The 13777-nt window shown below is 37.4% G+C and overlaps 1 protein-coding gene across 1 annotated transcript in view; it reads right to left on the reverse strand.

The window, feature by feature from the left end:
- Positions 1-13777, reverse strand: part of Sin3A (SIN3 transcription regulator family member A) — a 127872-nt gene that overhangs the window by 23674 nt on the left and 90421 nt on the right. The window contains 9 exon segments of the mRNA XM_067773904.1: positions 598-930; positions 1031-1237; positions 1313-1642; positions 1780-2618; positions 5657-5891; positions 5968-6111; positions 6651-6963; positions 7139-7752; positions 7754-8749. Coding sequence (XP_067630005.1) covers positions 598-930; positions 1031-1237; positions 1313-1642; positions 1780-2618; positions 5657-5891; positions 5968-6111; positions 6651-6963; positions 7139-7752; positions 7754-8749 — 4011 coding nt within the window.

A 13777-nucleotide genomic window follows, 5' to 3' on the forward strand; every position in this document is an offset into this window, starting at 1 on the left:
TATTATTTGTATGTTATATCTTTTTATAGTCAGCCCTGAAGACGGTTACCGTGGATAACCGAAATATATTGGTACAATCAAAAAGTACTTTTACTTTTTTAATTTAAAAATCGGACCTCAAGCCAGCCAAAAACAAGGTGACGAATATTTTGTTTCTTTTTCCTCTGCGATTTTGATAACTTTCTTTTCTCATTTTTTCTATTATGGTTTTTACTTGTTTTATTATTTTATTGTTGCCGTTTTTTTCTGCTTGCTTTAATAACACTATTTTCGGACGAATTAAAATATATAACGTGTTTAAATAAAACATTTTCGAATTTTTTTTTCGTTTTGCCTACAAATGTGCCTTATAAAAAATTATCACTTTAAAAGAACTTTGGCATTACAGCTTAAAAATTAGACATAAAAATATTTACAGCAAATTACATAAAATAAATCCTCCGTCGGTTGTTTTTTACCAAAGATATGTATATATATAAAGAAAATGAATGTTTTAAAACTTAAATTTACTTATCTAAAATAAAATTGAGAAACAATTTTAAAACTAAATGAAAAAATGCCTACGCCTAATTATAAAGTCAAAAATTGTTCACTTACCAATACATCATCATCCATGCGTTCGACCTTAATTTCGCAGCCATTAGCATCGTCAACACCGCTCGATGTTGGCATGCCGCCTGAAGTATTTGAATTAGCTGCATTGCTAGAATTATTTGTTGCACCGACATTTGCCACAATATTACTAACACTATTAGTGATTGAATTCGTTGAGCTCATCACATTTTGACCAATAGCAGTACTATTAACACCTGCTTGATTGGTCAAGCGATCAACATATTTATTCCATGATTTCACTTTATTTACTGGTCTTTCCGTTTCTTCCACTTCAGTATCGAGCAATTCAATTGTTATCCGACAGTCAATTTTATACTAAAAAAAAACAAGAAAACAAATGATCAGTTACCAGATATGTGAGTAAATATGTACATATGGCAATGCATGATTTTTATTTAATGTATAAAGTACTAACAATTAACACTTTAAAACAGTTCTCTTCGTGTAAACTGGTCTCTGCTTTACGTTGATATGCCAATTCCTTAGAGTAATTCTTAGGCGCATTGCGACAATAACAACCGGCACCACCGTTTTTTTGTTCTTGATGGAAGAGTTCAACGCACTCAATTGCATTACGTTCAGTAACGCAATTTTGCAATTGACGTACAGCATTCGAAACCACCTGAAAAACGTACAAAATAAATATGTGCAATTAAGTAGAGTGATTTAACATAAATATGTAAAATTAAATACGTACCTTATCGAGCGTAAAAGATATGAAGGCATGTATTCCAAACATTTCTCGCATCGAATCCTCGAATGTATTGGAATCCATATTTCCATCAAGTACACTCTTGAGCATTTCAAGGAATGTGGGGTAATAGTCTTCAACTTGTATTTCAGATTTCTGTTTCAGTCTTAATGCTGTCGCTGTGCTTTCTCGGCGCTTGGCGCGCTGACGTTCCTCCTCGGCGGTCAGTAAGTGGGCACGTTCATACATTGTACGTAAACGATCACAGAGAATGGCATGTAAACGTAAGAATAAATACCAGTTATTGTTGGCAAAGAAGAGTGTGTACGCTTCATCCTGAAAGTAGAATAATAGTGTCGGTTATGCTTCGCTTGTATTTCGAATTTCAAGACGCTAAGTCGCTTCTGTATTTTTAAAAGTATTAACTATAACAATGATTGTCTAGCTTTTGAGAATTTATTTTAGACACTTACCAAATGCTTGCTAATAGCATGGGGCGGGAATTTAATATACACGTCGATATCTTGAACTTCCTCCTTAATTTCAACTTTAATATCATCAGCAGATTTAATACCTCCATGGGATTGCTCCTGACCAGCAGCTGATGATGTTTGATTTGTACTAGCTGTGGTTATGTTATCTGCTGTGTTGCTTTTCTCATCTTTCAATAATAGGCCTGCTTGTGTTGTTGTAATGTTAGATGATGATGACGCCGCAGTAGTAAAACCGGCTGTTGTTTCGCTTTTTTGTGGAGGAACATTATCCAACGAACTTATACCACTTAAACTACTACTCGTTGTGATTTTACTTTCTGACTTCGTCGCCGCCGCTGATACTGCAGATGGTCCGGATACTACCACCGCCGCGTTGAGATTACTTATAACTTCAGCTGACATTCGGCAAGCATTTCTAGTGACATCATCAATAGCTGTATTATTGATTGTTTGACTTTTGGCAGGCGTCGAAACGTTAGAATCTTTTCCGCCCACTGTCAATGTAGTAATGGGCGTTGATACTGCAATTACATTAATATCAGCTCCACTTGTAGTCGGAGTATTGCTCAATGTCGTTACAATTGATGGCGCATTACTTTTAAGATTTTCTAATAGATTACCGGTTGATGGCATAGTTATTGAAGGAGATTTATCATGTGGTTCAGCAGGCACATCAGATTTGGAAATACCACTACCAGCTCTGCTTGCTGTATCGGTATTGGATAGGGAAGATGTGCTCCCACTGGCTGTTCTACTATTTTTACCATTGGCACCGCTAGTTGTTATAGTAGAACCTATATCCATTTTTTCGTTGTCATCTATTAAACAAAAAACATCTGTTTTGAAAATATGTGGTAAGGCAAAAAGGGGAACATTTTTTTATATCTTTTCTGATATTATTTTAAAACACAGATCCTGACATTCTTGGTATGATCTCGCAGTTTGGTCGTTGAACAAACTTCTGAAGACTGCTGGCATATTTTGTCTAAGTGAGGTGCTTACGTAACGGCCTCTGTGCAGCCTAACCTATCGTGTTTTTCTGGTTTTAAAGATAGAGAGCAAAGTTTTCAAGCAAAACAATCCGATAACAACAACAACAATCCGACTCGATATAAGTCACTAAAAGTTAGAGTAAAAAAAAAAACTTCATATACCGTATAGCCGACTATTTCAAAACATGATGGTTTATCATCAGTGATCCACACACCGTCAATTGAGTGCGCCAATCAGGTGCTATTATCCCATAAAGAGTGGTAAGAGAATAAAAGACAACAAAACGTAGAAAATGAGTTACAAATAGAAACATTCAAAGTGCATTGATGGCTTGATGCGCTAAAACGTCAAGCCTTCAATGTGTGGATCGCTGATAAGCCGTCATGGGCTTTGAAATCGACGCCTATACGGCCTATGAACTTTGTTTTTTCAATTTATATTCTATGTATAATATTTAAATATAAATATAAAATACACATTTTACAAAAATAACGAACCCGGCCCTTGGAAAATGATAAATTCATATAAAAATTAATCATTTTTAGAACAGTTAAACCAAACATAACAGAAGTAAAAAACTTCTATCGCTCCTTATCATTCATGATCGGTAATAAAAGTTTTCGCAGGTAGTTTGTTTTACATTCATAAAGTTTATGGGATAATACAAACTCGTTTTCAGTTTATTGGTGGCAGAGGGACAAAGTGAACAATAAGAACAATATCGAATTGTTAGGGTTCACTTTTATTCTCATATGCATACATAAATTTAGGAACTAATCTTATAACTTTAAACGAGCAATTCTTGTATATTTGTGTAACCGAACGATCTCGGGAACGGCTCAACCGATTTAAATGAAATTTGGCACAGAGATAATGTATCACCTTCTAAGACTTTCTACCTAGGTGTTTCCCCTCAAAATGTTGCACAAGGTTGCCACCTATTCGAAAAAAAAAAATTGCATGAGATATGCCGATATGGTATCAAACGAAAGGTATTTCACTCCGCATTACAATAGGGACATATCTGAGTAGGGATGCCATTTACGGTTGCCACCTATTCGAAATTTAAAAAAAAATACCATGATATATGCCGATATGGGTATCAAACGAAAGGTATTTCACACCGCATTACAATAGGGACATTTCTGGGATTCAAGGGGTTGTGTAGCGCAACATATAGCTTCTCCAAACCCAATTGTCAACCTCACCTATCCGCGGCGAATCCTGTTTCACTAACAGACGAGGCTCTGGCGACGCTAAGCTCCTTATGGAACTTGGGGTTGGGGAGGGAGGGATGGCCTGAAGGTTCAATGTGGCCATATAAATCGTTCCCGAGATGGTCGGGCCAGCACCTTAATGGTGCTGTGTTACCGGAGCGTATCGGATCTGTATCCGACAAAGGACCATCACATCGATAACACTCCCCAAAGCCTTCGGGGAGTAACCTAATCGCTACAACAACAGGGACATTTTTGAGTAGGGTTGCCGCCTGTTCGAAATTAAAAAAAATTGCATGAGATATGCCGATATGGGTATCAAACGAAAGGTATTTCACTCCGCATTACAATAGGGACATTTTTGAGTAGGATTGCCATTTAGGTTTGCACCTATTCGGAATTTTAAAAAATTGCATGAGATATGCCGATATGGGTATTAAACCAAAGGTATTTCACTCCGCATTACAATAGACATTTTTGAGTAGGGTTGCCATTTACGGTTGGGGTAGTTGGACGAAATAGTACTCTACTTACTCATATTCTATTAAAACTTTAAAGGATAACATTAAAGTTAAAAATCTTCATTATTGATGATTTTTGATAGCCTTTTAAGTACTTGTTATGGTAAAAAATTTAATGAGCTGATAGGCCTTAGTTTTTTTTTTTACAATAACAAGTTAAAAATCTTCGTAAAAAATCTTACACATGATTCGACTTAATTTTCTTAATTTCACACACAATAATAAAAATGAAATGCAATATCAAATCACCGTGGCAAATCTAGCAAAATATATTTACATTCATATTTTTGGCAAATATGAAATGAATAATTACAATTTCTCACATATTACTATTAGAAAGATTTCTCAGCATAGCAAAAAGATATCTCACCATGGTAATTTTCTCCCGTTGAACACTAGAGGCAGAATATAACATGGCGTGGTGCCAAGTAAAAACCGAATAAATACCAAATCGCAAGCTGCTACACATGGTACTGGCCAGTTGGTATTTATTACCATTGTGTACTAGTGGAGCCAAAATTACATACATACTTTGGAAAGTTAATCCAGAAATTAATCATCTCATGCATTGGACAATAACCTGGAATTGGGACTTTCAATGATAACAAGGTCCTCCTCCATGCAATCAAATCTCGAAAAAAAAATAATTGCCATAACAATCCCGTATACTATAGGCTAGAACTGCCCATTTCAAATTTTTCATTTCAGTTCATTTTGCGGTTAGTGTTTGATATGTTTTTGAAATCTATTTCTAAGGAAATCAAATATTGGTAAGTAACAATATATGATATAAGTGCATATAAAAAATTAGAGTTTGATTAATGATGACATGTGGAACAAAGTATGTTATGCGGCATACTCGAAGATTGCCGAGCAAAGCTCGGTCGCCCAGGTACTAATAATAAAATGTACTAAATGCTTTATCAATAGACTGAACGATTGCATTACATTTTACAAAACACATAAGGAGCTCCTTTACGCCAAGACTCCTAGCCGGTCGATTGCGTTATAAGAAATAATTTGCATTCCCTTCCACTCTCGCCATGATAACAAATGAAATTAATTCGATTTTTGGAATAAAAAATGATGTTATAATCACACAGCGTGAAGTAAAAATGTACTCACCGTCCTCTCGTTCATCATCACTTAAAGGATGTCGCGCTGAGAAGAATAAGTCCGGCACAAATTGCCGTAGTATATGTTTTATTTTAGTCTTTTCCTGCTTTTGTATACCAGTCTGACGTTTTACATGATGAATTAATAAATTCGCAGCATCATCAAGTATGGTTTTATCTTTATATAGTAACACGATATGTGGACCAGTAACAGGTTCGCCATTCTCATCGTCTTGATCGTGACGCTAAAAAAATTGAAGAACAATATTAATAACTTTTATTTTACAAACAGCATATTAGCATCAAAAGAAGACCGATTACCTCATCATACAACGTTTCAATTTCGTTGAACAGATTTTTGGAACGTAACGCCTTCATATCGTTCGGCTTGAAATTGATTGCTTGATGATCGAGTGACTTCAAATAATACTTTTCATTTTGTTCACGCCACACTTTATTGAAGACCTAAAAGATTGCACACACATATTGTTATATATATATATGTATGATGTAGCTTACTTCCTACACAAGTTCAATTTTAACTTGCACAAAAATATTATCGAACATAAATGAAAGACCGACGATAAAAAGTGTATTTATGTTAGGAGTGAATAAAAGCGACCGCCGTGGTGTGGTGCTCCGCCTACCACACAAGCATAAGGAAGCCCAAACGCCTTTGTCAGGCCGCGCCCGGTCTTGCAGAGAAGAAAGCACACTGCCAAGGGAGATACGAGTCATCCTGGCCCAACTTCGTTCTGGATACTGTAACAGGTTAAACTCTTACTTGTCCGGAATCAACCCCGACATACGTAATGTATGTCCATACAGGGACGATGTGTCCCCACATGACACCAACTAACTTTTCAAATGTTGGCTCTAACACCAATCCCCCTATGGTCAGCTCGTGTTGAAATTGCGAATTTCCTTGGACTTAAGAGGACTTTATATGTTTTGCACCCCTAAAATAAATACACCTTTTATCGCCGACCTTTGAAATTATCTACCTTTTGAGCCTCCCGCCATTCCTCTTCTTTAACTTTCAAACGCTTTAGAACAATTGGCACAGCAACAGATGGATTCTTTTTTAAGCCTTGAATTATTTCACCAGCTTTGTCACCATATATACGATGTATGGCTCGTTGGTGTATAGTCTGTGAGGTGCCACCCAAGTAATCGTCTAAATAATATCGGCTCAAATCTTCTGGCGACATGCGTGACATTTTCTTTTGCACTCCCTCGAGAACGCGAATTGTTGCACTGTTAGTTTCAATTACAACATCTAATTCGAAGCGTTCATCTTCCGTCCTGTGAATATTCCTTTAGTTAGAATTTGGTGGTTTTAAATGATTAATTAGAGTCGTGTTCAAAAGAAAATGGTGTGTTTATGTGATTATGAATATGATTTTTGTGTTTTGTTTTTGGTTTGACATAGATACGAGTATGTGGGTACAAAGATGCACATGTGATTTATTACACAAAAACACAAATTTACCTGTAAATCGTCTCCTCAAATTGTGTTTTGCGTGATGTTACAAACGTCGAATCCTCGCTTGCCCATGTAGGAAATGAGACCCATTTATCATTTAATACTTCGCGACACAATGCTGTTCGTCCAGAGCATTTCTTCGGCACAATTGATTGTGGTAACGCACAATAGGATGCTCCAAGCCGTTTACATGACGCCAAATCGATATCTTGTGCCAACTCACCACCCTGATGATTACCTTGACGATCGTTTACTGCTGAGCCGCCGAGATTACTCTGCCGATGTGCCGCCTGCATAGGAATTTCTTCTAAACCGAATATGCTGGAACCACCACCGCCACCGCTCCCTGTAGACAGTTGCGTTACTGGTTGTCCAAGGAATTTGGTAAAACCACTCAAAAGATCGGGAAATTTACTCAAAAATGGCGTCACCAAATTTAACAATTCAGTCTTTGATACAATCTCCTGATTGAAAAGAGTTAGACAACGTAAAAAGTTGTCATACACCTCAGAATTTCGTAGTGCTTTACGAACTTTGTCAAAGAACGCCGCATCGGAGATCGTACATTTACGCGATGCCTCCGAAAAAGATACATCCTTGCATATAGGCTTATGTTTTTTTAGCAGGAGGTGGTCCACCACCACTACCACTTCCGCCATCATCGATTGCTGGACGACGTGTAGCTGCAAAATGATGTTGTGATCCACCAAGCACTTGCTGGGTATAATTCATACTAATACGATCCATACCGACACTATTCATTGTGGTATTGCCACTGCCACCCAAAGCTCCCATACCTGAACCATAACTGGGCGATCTCTTCGAGGAGTGACCAGGAACGCTGCTAATATTGGAGCTGGTTGCCTGTAGATATTTTAACCCACTACCCGTTTGATGATTACTGCGATGTGTGTCTTTTTCGTAGTTACGTACGCCTCCTACCGCATTTGATTGATCATGGACAGCACCAGAAACCACATTTTCATGTAATACCTTTAAATGCAATGCACTACTGCTAGGATGAAGCGTAACATGATGATGGAAATCTTTATCGTAGACTAACTCTCCACCACGCCCACTAACAGCACTTGTATTGATCACATGATTTTGGGATTGTTGTGTGTTATTGTACGATTTGATGCTAACGCTCGTATTCATGGTAGATAGGTTGCCTAATGCAGCGGCGTGTGTACTGCCACCGATCTGAGATAATGTTGCACCGGTATTAAGATGTAACGGAGAGCCCGACGCTGATGGTATGGTAATATGATGACTACTGCCACCGCCAGCACTACCGATAGGACCACCACTAGACGTACCACTCATTGGACCCCCGCCCATAGTTCCAGCCGCATTTGATCTTTTGTGATCATTGTGCGACTTTGACATATATTGCGCGTTTTGATGATTAGTGGCATCTGGTAGAAATTGGCCAAACTCTCTAAGTAAATCTTCATCTTGTCCAAACAACTTGGCCACCTGTGTGTAAACTTCTTGTTCGGTTAACGTTTTTCCTTGATTTGGACTACCTTCCTTAATTACTTTCTGCTCTTTTTGATAAGTGTGAAGAATTTCGAGAAATTTTTTATATTTTTCTGGTTTATTTTGGAAGCGATTCTGGAAACAGCAAATAAAAAGGCAAACAAAACAATTGTATTAAAAAGACATTATATAAAAATAAAAAAACATGACAAACTAATAACATAAATTAAACAAGTAAGGAAGTCTAAGTTCGGGTGAAACCGAACATTACATACTCAGCTGAGAGCTTTGGAGACAAAATCACCATGTAGGAAAATTAACCTAGGCTAACCCTGGAATGTGTTTGTGTGACATGGTTATCAAATAGAACGTATTAAAGAGTATTTTAAAAGGGAGTGGGCCATAGTTCTATAGGTGGACGCCACTTCGAGATATCGCCATAACGGTGGACCAGGGATGACTCTATAATGTGTTTGTACGATATGGGTATCAAATTAAAGGTATTAATGAGGGTTTTAAAAGGGAGTGGCCCTTAGTTGTATATGTGAAGGAGTTTTCGACCAAAATGTGGACCATGGTGACCCAGAACATCATCTGTCGGGTACCGCTAATTTATTTATATATGTCATACCACGAACAGTATTCCTGCCAAGATTTCAAGCGCTTTTGATTTCGCCCTGCAGAACATTTTCATTTTCTTCTACTTAATAGGTGGACGCCTTTCACACCCATTTTACAAAGTTTTTTCTAAAGTTATATCTTGCGTTAAAAACCCAATCCAATCATCATGTTTCATTCCTTTTTTTTTCGTATTTGGTATAGAATTATGGCATTTTTTTCATTTTTCATAATTTTCGATATCGAAAAAGTTGCCGTGGTCATAGTCGGGTTTCGCCCATTTTTTATACCAATACAAAGTGAGTTCAGGTAAGTATGTGAACTGAGTTTATTAAAGATATATCGATTTTTGGTCAAGTTAACGTGTTAACGGACGAGCGGAAGGACAGACGGTCGACTGTGTATAAAAACTGGGCGTGGCTTCAAGCGATTTCGCCCATTTTCACAGAAAACAGTTATCGTCATAGAATCTATGCCTATATCAAATTTCACAAGGATTGGTAAATTTTTGTTCAACTTATGGTATTAAACATATTCTAGACAAATTAAATGAAAAAGGGCGGAGCCACGCCCATTTTGAACTTTTCTTTTATTTTTGTATTTTGTTGCACTATATCATTACTGGAGTTGAATGTTGACATAATTTACTTATATACTGTAAATATATAAAATTTTTTGTAAAAATTTTACTTAAAAATTTTTTTTTTAAAAGTGGGCGTGTTCGTTAATTTGCCATATATGTAATACTCCTATATTGCTACAAAAGGCTAGGTACATTCCCAAACATCAGAGTGCCGATATATTGATGTTTAAACGTTTTTGTTTTTGTATTCAATAATCGAATGTACCAAAATTTAATTTTTTTCTTGTCCACAGCTGCTGCTACAACCACAAAAATTTTATAGGCTATCTTGTTATTATTTCGAATTCAAAACACATTGCGAGCATTTTCTATTAGCAATATAGCAGTATTACATATATGGATTTTGCTAATTTTTATTTAGCACACATATAGGAACAGGAGTAACGTTCCTGCCAAATTCATCATGATATCTTCAACGACTGCCAAATTACAGCTTGGTAAACTTTTAAATTACCTTCTTTTGAAAGTGGGCGGTGCCACGTCCATTGTCCAAAATTTTACTAATTTTTTATTTCGCGTCATACGGTCAACCCACCTACCAAGTTTCATCGCTTTATCCGTCCTTGGTAATGAATTATCGCACTTTTTCGGTTTTTCGAAATTTTCGATATCGAAAAAGTGAGCGTGGTTATAGTCCGATTTCATTCATTTTAAATAGCGATCTGAGATAAGTGCCCAGGAACCTACATACCAAATTTCATCAAGATACCTCAAAATTTACTCAAGTTATCGTGTTTACGGACGGATGCACATGGCTAAATAAATTTCTTTTTTCGCCCAGATCATTTTGATGTATAGAAGTCTATATCTATCTTGATTAGTTTATGCCGTTACGGATTACCGTTATGCGAACAATATTAATATACTCTGTGAGCTCTGCTCAGCTGAGTATAAAAAGGGCAGGGTTATTAACGAACTAAAATCTACTAAATCTTTTATATAAAAGAGGCGATTTAACCGATTTAGTCTATTTTTACTGAGAATATTTCCTGTTAAAAGGCATACATGTGCACCAAATTTTTCGTCGAGTTATGGCTCCAGAAACGTTGGGAAATGCATTGTAAGAAAGGGGCAGTGCCACGCCCATTTTTCAAGATTTGAATTTTTTCCCATTTCTTGTTATAATGGCACAAAATACGATTGGTACAAAACTATTTTTCGCTAAGATTTTAACTTATTATTTTGGCCTATGACACTTTTTAAAGTTATTTATATAAAAGTGGGCGTGACCCTTAACTAATCTTATCCATTTTTACTAGAAATTTCGTGCTATAGGGAAAATATGTGTACCCAATTTTGTTACGATATGTAAATTTTTCCTCGAGTTATGGCTGACGAAACATTGAAAATTGCTTAGACAAAAAAGGGACGGTGCCACCCACACCCATTTTCAAAAATTTTAGCGTTTCCAATTTAATGTTATAATTCAATTTAGAAAGTAAAATTCTATTGATTCAAAACTATTTTTTGCTAAGTTATAGCTTATTATATTCGTCTACGACCCTTTTAAAAATCTTTTATATAAAAGTGGGTGTGGTCTTTAACCGATCTCGTCCATTTTTTTAGAAATATTTCCTGCTATAGGGAAAATTTGTGTACCAAATTTTATTACGATCCGTAAATTTTTCTTCGAGTTATGGCTCCCGAAACATAGAAAATTGCTTAGTCATAAAAGAGACAGTGCCACGCCCATTTTTTTAAATTTGAAGTTTTTCGTATTATTATTGTTATAAATCCACTTGGGAAATGAAATACCATTGATATAAAGTGTTATGGTCCACTTGGGAGATTCACCCTTGGAACGTACCAGTTGGCTAGTGATAGGGAAAAGGTAGGATTCACCCTCACTCATGTCTGCCTGGAGTGGTTAAAGCAAATTTTTGTTAATTTCGCGCAGGTGGCATCGCGAAATAATCCAATGGTGTGGAAAAATTCCCAATAACGGCAACCACCATGGCGTAACTATACAAGGTGACAGCTGACTAGCAGTTTCATACGAATTGACACATTAACTTTCAGCGCAGTACGATTTTGACATTAGTCCATCGGTTCACAAAAACGAAATATATCGAACTTTTAATGATGGCTGCAGGATTGTCACCGCGACTACCACCTTGTATGGTTCTACCATGACAACCACAGTTAAATCATGCTATTTAACGGCGCCGTTCCACTGCGCAGTCGCAATAAGGAAATTTTTTCTACAAGACCATGGCGTGTGTGGCCATTTTTGGGCAGAGAAAAAAAAAAGAGAAGGTTTTTTTTCTTGCAGCGTGGTGGTCGCGAAAGGTTGTACCTCTCGATAATATTTGTTCACGTTTAATTTATAAGTAACGCAAACTTGAGTATAGTTCGAACTAAAATAAACGAGAACCCAAAGAACGTTCAAGTAAATAAGCTAACAAGTGGAAAAGTCGGTATAAAATATAGCCTGAAACAAAAACGAATTTGGGCGGTGTGATAGCTATTGGTGTCGTTGGTGCGTCGCAGTTGCTGTTTTGTTGCGATATTAGCGTTGTATTAAGTCTAGCTGCGGGTGGAAAATTCTAAATGAAAATCATGCAACTTTAGCAGACAAAACACACAAAAACAGTTCAGTAACACTAAACTTCGTTATTAAAAAAGCTTTTAAGTGGAGTGTTAAAATACTTAAAAAAAAAAAAGGCGAGACAAGAAATCATCGGAGTTCGTATTGCAAGAAATCCCAACGACGACCACCTGCTAACCATTTGCTTGCACACTGAAACCACTTACAAAATAGCACAAAGAAACGAGTAATTTTGTTAACGTAACGTCATATATAAAAGTCAAGTAAGCACTAATTAAAGTGCAGGTTTTACATATATTTTCATATATAAAAATAGTGCATATTTAAAATCGACACTAAAATTTGTGTGTGTGTGCTTAAACCGATACTTGCTCAGGGAATCCACGATAGCCGCCATTATTGAGAGCTACACGACGATTACGACGAAGACGACAATACCAACGAAAACGGCCACTATTAACAGCGCTAACACCACGCGCTAATACAACCAGACGCAACCACCACCATTGCGACGCAACAACCACGAGCGCAACCCCCACCACCTGCGCCAACCACCATCGCGGTGCCCACAACAACCACCTCGACCGCGCAACCACTTCAACCACAACCCCATCCACTAGGCTTACCACCAGCACCAGGTATAACAACCACGGTAGGGCCGCTGAATATAGGCATTCGGCAACAACACCAGTAGGGCCGCTAAGTATAGGCCTGCTGCAACACCAGCTACAACAACAACAGCAGGACCGCTAAACATAGGCCTGCTGCAACACCAGCTACAACAACAGCAGGGCCGCTAAGCATAGGCCTGCTGCAACACCAGCTTTAACAACAACAGCAGCAGGGCCGCTAAGCATAGCCTGCTGCAACACCAGCTACAACAACAACAGCAGGGCCGCTAAGCATAGGCCTGCTGTAACAACACCAGCCTGAACAACAACACCAGCAGGGCCGCCGAACATAGGCCTGCTGCAACACCACCAGCTTTAACAACAACAACAGCAGGGCCGCCGAATATAGGCCTGCTGCAACAGCACCTACAACCACAACAACGTTTGAAACCTGGTGAGTTCGTTCCGGATACGGAAAACCCAATTTTTCTGTTGCCTTAAGTTTAATGAACTTATATTAGATTTCTGAATTAAAACCATTTTAAATATACCTAAATGTAGGTATATGCCAACATCAAAAAAAAAGAGAGAGTCAAATACTTGATATCAATATTAGAGTTGGGTCGTTTCGTTCTGAACTTGTTCAATTGACCGGGTCTCTCAACTGAACAAGTGAAGTAGATCTTCGATTTCGGTTCTAATTGTCCTTTTAGTTCATTTGTTCCTTTAGCTCGTTTTATCTA

Source organism: Eurosta solidaginis, chromosome 3 (assembly GCF_040869045.1).
Source record: "Eurosta solidaginis isolate ZX-2024a chromosome 3, ASM4086904v1, whole genome shotgun sequence".
Lineage (NCBI taxonomy): Eukaryota > Metazoa > Arthropoda > Insecta > Diptera > Tephritidae > Eurosta > Eurosta solidaginis.